Raw genomic sequence first — 12,777 nt, forward strand, 5'->3', positions numbered from 1 at the left:
AGGCTAAAGATTCTGCAGTCTCTGCCTGTCCACCATTCTTTTTCTGTGTCTGTGTTTTATGCACTCCCTCTTTATCTGGTAAATTCTTTGTCTCCCTTGAGGTCCAGCTCTTATCTTAAACCACTTAATATCCCCTTCCCAAATTGATCACTTATTCTTCCCTTTCACTGTTACAGTAAAGGCTCTACTGCTGGGGTGAAAGTGATCTAGGGTGACTGTTTCAAGTGTGTTCCTCAGGCCTGCCCACATCTGAGGATAAAAAGCTGGCTGGTCCTGTGGTGTTTCCTGTGCCCTCTCCCTTTTATTAGAAAACAGTACTAGAGGGGCTCAATAGCACTACTTTGCATACCAGCTGCTAGACTGCTAGCCTCAGCTGAACCGGCTTGGCTGCTAGCTGCCCTTGGGTTTGGATCTATCTCTGTATAAGGTCATCTGGAAGTGGGCATGTGTCAGCAGAGGCCTTGGGTGTGGGGGTGATCTAAACATGTTTCCTGGATTGAGTGCTGAGTTAAATTCCAGCTGGTGGCCTTATCCTAGGACAAACCTATGCCTCCTTCTCTGCGCCCTGCCTCCTCCTTAGCCTTCCTCAGTCCTCAAAATTCTCAGGCTTACTTCTGCTATGAGTTAATCATAACCACAGGTGGGACACCACAGGCAGGACTCTGGAGGGCCAAGCATTGCACAGAGCTATTCCCAGGTCACTGGGATGGGGTAAGTTGTAAACTTTCTGCATACTTTCCGCCTCCCCCCACCCCCAACCAAGCATGCACTCATTCTAGACCCATTGCTTTACCTACACAGCTCCAGGATCCCCCAACTCTTCCATCCAGTCAGATCACTACCTCAGCCATCTACATCCCAAGGCCTGTTGCCCCTGCATCATGCATGACTGGCCACCAGTGCCACACTTGAGCATTGCAGTGGCCGTGCTCCTAGTTGGCATGTTGAAGCTTAGGGTCACAGAGTGGATGGCATAGGAGGTAAGGATAAATGGGTGGAAAGAGACCTAGATAGAAATGAAGGGACAAGACCACCCCTTGTCAGGGGCCTGCCTTGGTTCAGAACAGAGTAGAGTTTTTCTCTGCATGGTAGTGACTAGGAAAACTCTTACATGAATCTTTTCTCTCTTTCTGCCTGGAAAGATATGTTCTGGTAAACTTAGGCATTGGGTGCTGCTAGAATTTTGAAGAACAAGTAGAGGAAACCTCAGGAAGAGTAATCAACAGGGCAGAAAAGGCAGTGAGGAACATAGCAGAAGGGGTCATCCCAGGCAAGAAGCATACTGACCTGGCATCTTCTGTCTGAGTCTTCTGTCTGGCTCAGATTTCCAGTCTAGACCTGTCCCTTCTTGTTGGCAAAAGTCTTTTCTTGGAGTCACTGGAAAGAGGATTTGGTTTGAATAACTTAATCTCTTCATGTTGAACCATAAGCTAAATTTAAAGCCATAGTTACTAAGCCAAGACATTTTTATCAGGCTATTTTATGGCTTCCCTGCCAAGGCTCTTTGCCTGTGGGCAGCCACACCCAGTTATGAGGGTTGCTGACGTCATGTGCACAGATGGGTCACCTCATTCCTGACAACCCTGTTTGTCGCCACCATCTACAGGTAAAGGCTGAAGAGGGATGAGGAGGCTTCAGGTTAGGAACTGTTTTGTCTCTGACTTTATCTTCCCAAAAGTCTTTCCCAGATGAATTTATAGGCTGGTAGCAGACCTTACAGTGTCTTATCCTCTACATTGGCAGAGCCCCCAATGGCTGAGGTCATACTGGGAGGTGGAAGATGGTACCAGATGATCCTACAGTCATAGCTCAACCAAGAGTAATCCAACTTGGGTTCAAATCCCATCTCTGCCACTTCTTGTCTGAATGATCTTGAGAAAATTACTTAACCTTTTTGAACTTTTCATCTTCTGCAAGATGGATGGCATAGTAATTCCTACCTCACAGAGACATGGTATAAATTAAATAAAATAATGTGTGTGTGCTGAGTTAAATTCCAGCTGGTGGCCTTATCCTAGGACAAACCTATGCCTCCTTCTCTGCACCCCCTACCTCCAATTCATTATTGACAGGGGTTGCATTTTAATGTATGTAAAACATTGTTAAAGGGCTTTGGGGTTTTGTTTTTGGTTTTGCTTTGCTTTTCAATGTTAGATCTGTACGCAATTTTCATTTGTAAATAAGTAATAGTCAGGAGCTAAGGAAATTTAAAGGCCATCAAATTCTGGTTTTAGTGTATTTTGTATATCACTATATATAACCAAGGGACACTGGGACTTTTCTGGTAGGGTGCTACCTTACGTTACAGCATTTGTATGTCTAACTGGAGAATAACTTTTGAGGTCAAGACCACACTGGCTGTATTTACCTTTTCCTCTCCCATGCTTCTCATGCCGGCTGTCAATTGGACAGATAAGGAACAAGCTGGGTCTTGTGTAGGTAAAAAGCAAATGGACCCTGGCAGAGGTGTGCATCTTGTACAGACAGTTTGACAACTTGGGCCCCTCCTCTGTGAAGCTAAAACATGGCTTCCTTCTTCCCCACAGCTCCCAAAGTCAGCATCTCTGTGTTGTTTTTGCTGACTCACACTAGACTAAGATCATACCATGACACTAGGCATTCTGTCACCACAATGATTGACACTTTTGCAGTGAGCAGCCATCTGCCAGACATATCCCTTCCCACAAATCCAAGTGGCCTAACAGTCAGCTGTCTTTCTCCAGAGACAGGTTTGTGTCCAGCTAATGGCTTGTCCTGTTTCATTGCCTGTGGTTACTGGCTCTGAAGACACTTAACTGCCAGAATCCATACCCTCAAACAAATTTATATGCTTCGTAGGGGGAAACTTTTAAAAATTCATCAATTCTCAAAGTTCAAAGGAGACTACAGCATTTCTGGAGCACCTCCCCCCTTCCATAGAAAGGAATGGAGCCACAGGATGGCAAAGTCAGAGGTGAAAAGTAGCTTAAGCCCCTGGCTGTGGTATAGGCTCCAACAGGAGAATAAACATCTCTGGAGGGTACAACTGTAGGTTCCTGGAGCAGAGAATGGGAAGAGGACAGGAATGGACCAGGCAGGGTGCGAAGTAGACAGAGGAAACTGCTACCACCCAAGACAGTTCATGGTGGAAAATGTGCTCCAGCTGGAGCTTGGCAAAAATGGCTTTGTAGCTACACAAAAGGCCATCTCCATGAGGGTTGGGGCCTTTCCAGTCAGCTGAGGAGAGAGTCCCCAAGGGGGATGAGCCCACACAAAGGGCAGGGCTGGGAAAAAAGTAATGGATTCCAGTATTTGAAACTGTAAAGAGCAGAAAGTAGAACACCACCTTGATTCAATAGGTACATTTCAGCTGCTTCTGCCCCTCCCCCCCCCCCCCCCCCAGGCCCACTCCTGGTAGGCACTGCCTAATGGTCTGTAGCAAGTCTCCTAGTCCTGTAGCTGATTTCATAACTCACGTTATATTTTTTGGAGTCTACACCCTGCTGTCTTCTCAAATTTTCCCTGTAATTTATTAAAATCCTAACTTGACATCTAACTGGTGAGTCAAGTCCTAGGAGCCGTTGCCAAGGGTGAGTGGCAGGGAGGAGATGGGTTAAGCTGGGGAAACAAGACTTTAAAATGCTGAAAAACCTCCATGAAGTCACACAACCCAAAACCTCACACTAAGCCTGGGTTTATTTACTGCCATCCAGTCTAATAACCTCCCTGAAACACTAAACACTGTCCATACATCCTACACCAGTTGTGTGTTAGGGGAGGGACAGGGGCAGATAGAGGGCAGGTGGCCACATGTGGGGACAGGTAGCTACATCTTTCTACTATCACCTGGTATCTGGCTTGTCTTTGACCCCGAATCTGTGGGGGAAGCTTGAGCCATCCTGTTCCTTCCCCCTCACTGACAACAATCCTTTCCTTCTTCCAGTCCCCTGTCTTCATTGCCCAAGTTGGCCAGGACCTGGCCTCCCAGACAGAGACGAAGCTCCTGCAGAGGCCTGGCAAGGAACTCTTCTCTGCTTGTGTTCAGTAAGTGCTCTGCCATCTGGCTCTGCCTAACTGAGCAAGAGCCCTGACCACCTGGGCAGATCATGCCTATTTGGGCAGACCTTTGCCTACTTGGGATGACTTTTACCTACCCAAACAGACTCCCACCTACACAGGCAAATCACGCCTTCCTGGGCAGATCCCTGTCTTCTTTGAAAGACAGTGATTTTGCTGGTTCCAGAGCAAACCCAAAGCCCAGGTTCTTGAGGACTGTTTCTCACGTTGTCCTTCCCCACCTCAGAATCCTAGCCCCTCCTCTACTGCAGTGAGTCTGCATCTAGTCCCACTTCAGCTCATGGTCTCTTCAGAAAGTTGTTCCTGAATTCTAATTTAGTATAGCTCATCTCTGGAATTGTTAACTTAAACTTTGTGGTTTTCTGTTTATGTCCCCCTTTGAGTACCCACCCCTAGTCCCTACAGGACTAGAAACAAATGCTGGCCGATGGCAGGGACATTATGAATACTTACAATATTCATATCCAGTTTAAACAACCATTGGCAGAACAAATAGGCCTCTGGCCAGATGTTGAATGTCTGTTGCAAGGCCTGGCTTGTTTGCAGTCTGAAGACAGTGACCTACTAGACTCTGTGTAGCTTCTTCAAGATGGGAATTATAACATGTTCATCTTTCTGTCACGCTGGACTAGGTCTGTCCATGACTACTTGAAGGGAGACCCCTTCCATGAGTACCTGGATAGCATGTATTTCGACCGTTTTCTGCAGTGGAAGTGGTTAGAAAGGTGAGTACCATGCACTCATCACATGAGAGTTTGCACGTTTGCAAGGGAGGCTACCCAGTTCATATGTATGATAATTCATACAGAGATCAGATACTTTCCATGGACCCCTGAAAACAATCAAATCAGCCATCCTCCTCCCACTAAGTTTTTGGGTATTCTAAAAATGTTATGTGCTCAAGAAAGCAGGTTCTGTGTTGTGCCCACATACATATTTTATTCATGCTTCTTTGGTTCTCTTTCTCTATTGGATAACACCTTCCCTCCACCCACCTGGTCTGAGATCAGACGCTACACCTGCTAAATACATGTTGACTACACCCCCCGCTCTTAGTCCTAAGTCTGTTTGCACCGTTCCCTAAGGAATGAATAACTTTGTACCTAAAACTCTGTGTAATTTTGGCAATACAGTCTCAAAAGGCACCCAATTACAACCTGTGAGGGGCTGTTCAGTTGCCTTCTGAAATAGTCAGTCCAGTTCCCAGCCAGTGCCTGAGTCCCCTCCTCCTTGTGCCCTATATTGCTCTCATTTTCCTCCGCACTAATGAGCAGTGGGTACCCTTACTCCTTGTTTCCACCTCACTAATTATGAGTGATACTGAGCATCTGTCGGTGGTTTATTTGCTGCCTCTGTCTCTTCAAAGTACTCTCATGGGTAGCTCTCACTTGGGCAGATGTAGCTTCTCTGACTGGTAAGAATGCAAGAGTCATGAAAGAGATATGACTTGTCTGTCTCTGACTAAGCCAGTCAGTGTTAAGGGGGTGGTGGAGATAGTCCAGGACCATTTTATGATTGACAGAGCTTATTATACCTGGCTTAAAGCATGCTGGCCTGAGCATACTTAGCTCAGGGGTCCCTGTCCATCGAAGCTTGGTACCCCAGTGGTATGCTTTATGCTTGGAGCAGGAAGCCATTTTATTCTGTGGCCTGCACATGTATAGCACTCGTGAATCATGTCCCTTGCAGATACTTAAAGGCTATGGGCCAGGAGCCATCTCAAAACTCCAGGTACATTCTGTTCTGCACACTTCAGGATGCTCTGCAGGAAAGCAACTACTTACAGCCACTGTTTTTCTATGCTGACCAGTGTTAATGACCTGATCAGAGGCTTGCCTTTGATCATGGCAGCACTGGGATCCAAGCCTTCAACATGTAAACTTTGGGGTCACAGTTTTGCATTCAAACCATGACAGAGCCAATGAGCAAGGTACATCCAGCAGCAGGTATTGTCAGCTTGAAGATCGGCAGAGCAGCCATGTTCTTTTTTACGAATAATGACATCTACAACAAAAGCAACTTATGAGAAGCTTTGGCATGGGTGCATTTGCCTTCTCATTATTCCATTTTACGAAATTTGGAAGGCCTAGAGAGGTCGATAGGTTGGCCCTAGGCCACACAGCCAAGGCCTGACAAAGGTGAGAATCTAAACCCAACATCTTTCACTCAAATCCTTGGTCCTCAGTCTACCCAGCAGTCCAATTCTAATTGACTCTTGGCTATGTTCACTGCCTTTCGTTTTACTTATCTGTGCTAGCTTCATAAAATGGACATTTTGACTGCTGCAAGTTAAGAATACACTCTTTGGAAGGTAGTAAATTCTTAGAGTCAGGAAGATAAGATCCTAGTTTAGGAATTCCCCACGTCTCCAGCTTTTCCCCTCAATCATGACCTATTCACATTGTGCTACCAAAAAATTTAGGGGATTTCCCCTCCCTGGGTTAACCAAGAATTTCCTAGGAAATTGCAGGACGGTCATTTTTCTAGCAGAGGAGATCTGCAGTAGTAGTGACTATGTATTCTCAGTGTATTGTAAATGGTTATGCTAGCATAACCTTTTCTGCCTTCATGTTGTGGCTCTATCGGCCCTGTGTTAGATACTAGCCTTTAGCAGGCTTCTCTGTGACACCTGAGGTGCCTTAGTGCTAAGTAGGAAGCCAGGTACTGAGGGGTTCTGTGGTGGGGTGCCCTGTGCATCTGATGGGGCTCAGCAAAGAGAAAAGTGTGTCACACACATGAAGACCTTGGAGTTCCCTGGGTTTTCAGTCTTATCCCCAGGGCAACTATAGTATGAGGAGTCAGTTCCACTGAAATCCACGTCTGTCAGCAGAGAGCTCTTTAGAGGCTGTGAATGTTCAAGAGTTGCTGGAGGCTTGTGGGTCCTCCTCAAATTGACCAATTTAGTCTCTCCTCTCCTCTCCTCGCCTCCCCTCCGCTCCTCTTCCCCTCCCCTCCCCTCCTCCCTTCTCCCTCGCCTCCTCCTCTTCTCTCTCTCTCTCGCCTCCCTCTCCTCTCTCTCTCTCCTCTCTCTCCTCTCTCTCTCTCTCTCTCTCTCTCTCTCTCTCTCTCTCTCTCTCTCTCTCTCTCTGTTCTCAAAAATAGTTTCTGTGACCTGAGAGGTGGCTTCCAATATTACCCTGATGGCTTTTTGCCAACCAGACTAGAGCTTAAAAACTCTATCTTGGAGTTCTTGGCAAAGAGCCAGATGACTTTATTTGTTGACTCCTGAGAATACCATCCATGCCTTCTGATGAGAAATTCTGTCTGATCAGACATGTTCACTGGCTCTTCTCATTAAATTGAGAAGCTGGAGACAGAAAATGATGGATATTTTATCACCAGCTCTTTAGCCATTCAGGATCTTTTGGTATCCTTGATGTATGGAAATATAACAAAGCAGTCCCTTCGAAGAAAAGGTTAGGAGCTCATGATCAGAGTACCTGGGCATTTGCTCTAAGTGAGGTGCACTCACTCTTGGGTGCCTAGAACAGTGAGTGTGACCATCTGCTAGGCAGGCTGAGCCCTACAGGTGTTGGGAGGGCTGTATGTTCTGTTATGGCCTCAGAGGCCACCCCCTACCTGCACACCCCAGGTAGAGTTTCCTTCTGGGTCTGGCAGCAGGAGAGAGGGTCAGGCATTTGGGAGGGAGCAGAGGGATGTTGTCAGGGAAAGGGTAACTGCCATCACCCTTTAGTTGCCTGGGTTGGGCTGAGCTCCTGCAGAGGGAAGAGAGAACCCTTACTCAACATGGCTAAGCATTGTGGGCTTGTTCCTCCAAACCTTCTTCCTCCCCTCCTGAGCAAACCAGGGTGGCTTAGCCCCTAGCTTCCTAGGACCCAGAGCCAGAGGTCTGGGTCTCTTAACACAGCCTCAGAGGAAGATGTTACATGCCCTGGGTTTGCTCCTTGCCAACCATTCTTGTCTGTTTCTTATGGATCTTAAATCTTACTTCAAAAGAAAAATTCGGACTCTTGATATTTTTCAGACAACCAGTGACCAAAAACACTTTCCGGCAGTATCGAGTTCTGGGCAAAGGGGGCTTTGGAGAGGTGAGTGAATGTCTCCATCGAAGGGACTAGGCCTCTGCTCCCCTTACCCACCGCTTTTAGAGCAGTAGTGATTTCAGAAGGATCCTTTTGCTCTGTCCTGGCCAGGATGTCAGGCCTTGAAGTTGGGTAGACCACTGTAGTATCCTATGACCTGAGTGTCTGCCTTCTACTGCAGGTCTGTGCCTGCCAGGTTCGGGCCACTGGTAAAATGTATGCTTGCAAACGCTTAGAGAAGAAGAGGATCAAAAAGAGGAAAGGAGAGTCCATGGCACTCAATGAAAAGCAGATTCTTGAGAAGGTCAACAGCCAGTTTGTGGTGAGTGTTCAGGGCCCCGTCACAGGCCCATTATTCTGGTGACTGGGACTTTCTTCCCTTGCAAGTAGTGATAACCCTCCCATATAGCTAGTTCCCTCTTCTGGGATCTCTGTTCTATATGGCCACCTTAAAAAATCCTCAATACACAAAACAAGGCCACTCTAGGTCCAGACTAGGATTTCTGGGTTCCACAGATGCTCTTGGCTAATTCGTTGTGATGGAGACCATCATGGTGGAGTTTCCTAGAGAGGTGTTATTTTGTTAGTGTGCCTCCTGCTCAGTCTAGACTAGGCTCTACCCAAGTAATAAATTAGCCCCAACTTTATGTAGCTGCGCACAACAAAAGCCACATCAAGTCTAGTCAGATTGAACCACCTTCTTCACTTTATTGGCTTCCCCAATTAAAGGCGGGAAAGAATGTTGGGGTGTAGGGGAGTACTGTCTCAGCTGGACTGGCATTCCATGCTTTCACCCATAGTTCACTGGTCATAGCTAGTCATCTCAGGGACATGCTTCCTGCAGAGGAGGCTGGGGAGCATGGAGGCGCATGGATATTTGGTAAGCTCTAAATGCTTCTTCCACATGTTATTATAAAAAACGAATACTTTTATTTTCTGTGTGTTTATGTTTTGCCTTCATGCACTACATGTAGTGCGTGCATGTACAGACCAGAACGGGGTGTTTGATCCCTTGGAGCTGGAGTTACAGACAGTTGTGAACTGTCATGTGGGTGCTAGGAATTGAACCCATGTCCTCTGAAAGAGCAGCCAAATGTTCTAAACTACTGAGCCTTCTCTCCAGTCTTATAAAAACTAATATATGTGAGAGGTAAAATTCAATGGCACAAAATGATACACAATAAAAGCAAATACAGTTTTCTTTGAGTAGTCATTTCAGTCACGCTCTATTCGTGTATATGCTTTTATTTTTAGCAAACAGGACCATCCTATACATCTTAGGCTATGATGATTTTTACTCTAAGGTTGTTTATTTTTCCCCCTCTGTCTAGAACTACAGCTTAGTGCTTCCCTTAAAAAAAAAAGTTATATATCACTGCTCTGTATAACCCATCCCCACAAATTGAAATTGTTTCTTATTTGTGAACCACTACCAAACATGCTGTGATGTCCACTTTCAAACATCCCCTGGTGTGCTTCTGTGAACATAGCCAGGGTCTCGAGTCATAGCAGAGGGATCATTATACTAAAGGCTATGCTGACAGTTGTTTCCCAACTGACGTGCTCCAATTAATTTCCCAGCAACTGTGTGATAAAGGAAGGGTTACCATCATCAACCTTTGGTCGTTCCTCAGGGGAGGGTTGCTTTATGAAGTGATACTCAAACAGGACAGAAGTTTTGGTGTTTGGGTCTCATTCTAGATTGTCCTAGTTGCTATCTTTGTCCTTAGAGAGGAGTAGAGAATTCAGTGATCCTTCAAAGGGGGACTTGAACAAAGTTAACATCAGCCTGGTTTGGCCTGGGCCATTTTGACTTTGAGTTGTCACCTTGATACCCAATGGAGCCCTCATCTGTGAGGGAGGTGCTGGTAGGTCCTACTCAGAAAAGCACGGTGTGTCTGACAAGCCTGGGCTGACACATCTTCAAGGTCCGTTGATTTTGATAGCGAGACCTTTTTCATCTACTACCCTTGGTAGAGAGTTCCCACAGTAACACTTGGTGTCAGCTTTTGCCACGATAAGAAAATACCTGAGACATTTAACTAATGAAAAGGACAGATTTATTTTGGCTTCCAATTTTGGAGGTTCCCATCCAACATCAAGCAGCCCTGCTGTTGCTTAATTTGTGCCATGAACAAACAAGCAAAAAACAAATTAAGAAACCATACAAAACATGACACACCTCCTAGACCCTTCCTGGGGCTCACCTGGCCAGGTGTGGAGGGAAGAGGGTCAGCTTCATCAGTTGGCAATGGAACTAAATGCCTGGAGCTCATGCCAGAACAAATCTGTTCTTCCTGATGTTTACACCCAAGTTTTACAGCCCAGCCTTCCCCAACCCTGGCCATCAGTGGCCAGATTTCATTTGTGCAAGGTGGAGACTCCAGCACAGTGTAAGTTGCCTCAGCACAGTGCCACCTGCCCATCCACTGCACCTTGGGTTTCAGGCATCCACCAGACACACATTTGTTGACATATCCCGCATAGATTTTTTTCCAGGCTGTGTTCTATTTCCCAAAATCCTCATTGCCTCTTCTGTAGCATGAGGGGCCACTATGTCTTCCTTTTTTGATTGTCCAACTAGGTAAAATCCAGTTTTAACAAACTTATGCATGCATGTGCCTTTGTGGTATAGAGGCTGTCATCACCCTGATAGACTAGCTGTAAGGTCAGGGTTCTACCTGCCCATGTTCCCTTCAGCCCTTTACTTTGAGCCACTTGTCAGAAGATATGAGCATGAGTTCTTCACTGGGTATGAAAGAAAGCAGGCAAGATCATTGAGAGGAGGTCTGGGCATAAGGTATGAGTTACTTTATACCCTCCGCTCGCCATGCCCTCCAGCTTTAATGATCCCATGAAAAGGAGTATTAGTCATGCTTGCTGTATATAGTCTTTATTATGTTTAGGTATGTTTCTTGTATCCGTGATCTCTCCAAGAATTTTAAAGTGAACAGGTGTTGGATTTTGTCAAACACTTTTTTGGCATCTAAGGAGATGGTCTGTGACCTTACCACAGTGCTGCTCTTGTGTTCCCAGGTCAACCTGGCCTATGCCTATGAGACCAAAGATGCACTGTGCCTGGTTCTGACCATCATGAATGGGGGTGATCTGAAGTTTCACATCTACAACATGGGGAACCCTGGCTTTGAGGAAGAGCGAGCCTTGTTTTATGCAGCTGAGATCCTCTGTGGCCTGGAAGACTTACACCGTGAGAACACTGTCTACAGGTGAGCTGTTCTCCTAGAGTCAGGCTGGGCTCCTGCACTCCTCTAGCAATACAGGGCTCCCAGGAACCCAGCTAGTGAGATGGACCACTCTCCTTGTGGTGTTGTTGGCCTTTAATGATTAGAGAAGCCAATAAAATGGTATTCTCCACATTCCTCCTCCAAGGAGAGACTGATCACTGCCACCCTGTCACCCTGTACCCAGGGATACTCAGTGGATCCTGGTGGCTACTATCTGGAACCAGTCCCAACAAGATGTAGAGAGAGTCACTGTCCAAGGGCCACATGTCCTGCCCAACCCCATCTTGAGCCTGCTGTAACCTTCACCTTCCTTCCCTCTCATCTCACTTCCACCATAACCTAGACTCTATAGAACCCCATACCAAGATGCTTCTCACAGTGAGCAGGACTTTATGTTATCTTCATAATATGCATAGGATTGTCAAAAGCTGCACTTTAAGAAAAAAATTCTTATTTACATGTATACATATGTGTTTGTAGATTTGTCTGTATTCATGCCTGCTAAATTCAGAAGGACTAGGATTAAATCCTCTGGATCTGGGATTACAGGTGGTTGTGAACTACCTCGATATGGGTGCTGGGAGCCAAAGTCAGGTCCTCTAGAAGAGTATTAAGTGCTGTCTCTTCTGCCTCCCCTCCTGCATTTTGAATGAATATTGAATTATTTTCTTATATGTTCAGGAGAAGGTGCTGATGTTTGATATTGGCCAGTTGCATCATATTTCCCAAGGGACTCATTGGAATCTAATTGTTGTAGCAAGTTGATTTCCACCATCATCTGTTTAAAAAAAACTTGTGATAAGTGCCTGAAAGGTAAGGACTGATGTGAGGAACTCTACACTAGGCACGGCCAGCATATGAGACCCTGTCAGTCCTCACAGACCCACAGTCAGTTGATGACTCTGCATGGATTACTGGATAAAGATTATCTTGGGATTGCAGGAGGTTTTCAGATATAAAAGAATGTTCTCAATAGCTCCTACCTCAAATGCTAGTGTGTTTCTGGTTTTTGTTTGTTTGTTTGTTTGTTTGAATTTTGTGGGCTTTTGTTTGTTTGTTTGTTTGTTTGCAATTGAAGTAAGTAGTCAGAAGATTTCTCCTAAAGGCTAAAAACAGAGAACCTCCTTGATTACCTTTCACTTTAAAAAAAGTATTTTGGGGTGAGGGTGGGGAACCCTGGAGTTCCAAATTCTCTGCCTTTAGGGCAACAAAGACCTAGAAGCAGTGGTTCTCAACCTTCCTAATGCTATGGCCTTTAATACAGTTCTTCATGTAGTGACCTCCAACCATAAAATTATTTTCATTGCTCCTTCATAACTGTAATTTTGCTACTGTTATGAATTGTAATATAAATATCTGTGTTTTCCAATGGTCTTAGGCAACCCTTGTGAAAGGGTCATTCAACACCTCTCCCCCAAAGGGGTCACAACCCA

At 45.7% G+C, this 12,777-nt stretch overlaps 1 protein-coding gene across 1 annotated transcript in view; it reads left to right on the forward strand.

Annotated features, from left to right (window-relative positions):
• Positions 1–12,777, forward strand: part of Grk5 (G protein-coupled receptor kinase 5) — a 188,291-nt gene that overhangs the window by 159,257 nt on the left and 16,257 nt on the right. Inside the window, exons 5-9 of the mRNA XM_051146878.1 lie at positions 3,923–4,023; positions 4,689–4,781; positions 8,042–8,105; positions 8,281–8,421; positions 11,136–11,326. Coding sequence (XP_051002835.1) covers positions 3,923–4,023; positions 4,689–4,781; positions 8,042–8,105; positions 8,281–8,421; positions 11,136–11,326 — 590 coding nt within the window. The remainder of the gene's footprint in view (positions 1–3,922; positions 4,024–4,688; positions 4,782–8,041; positions 8,106–8,280; positions 8,422–11,135; positions 11,327–12,777) is intronic.

The sequence above is a fragment of the Acomys russatus genome, chromosome 5, assembly GCF_903995435.1.
Source record: "Acomys russatus chromosome 5, mAcoRus1.1, whole genome shotgun sequence".
NCBI lineage: Eukaryota > Metazoa > Chordata > Mammalia > Rodentia > Muridae > Acomys > Acomys russatus.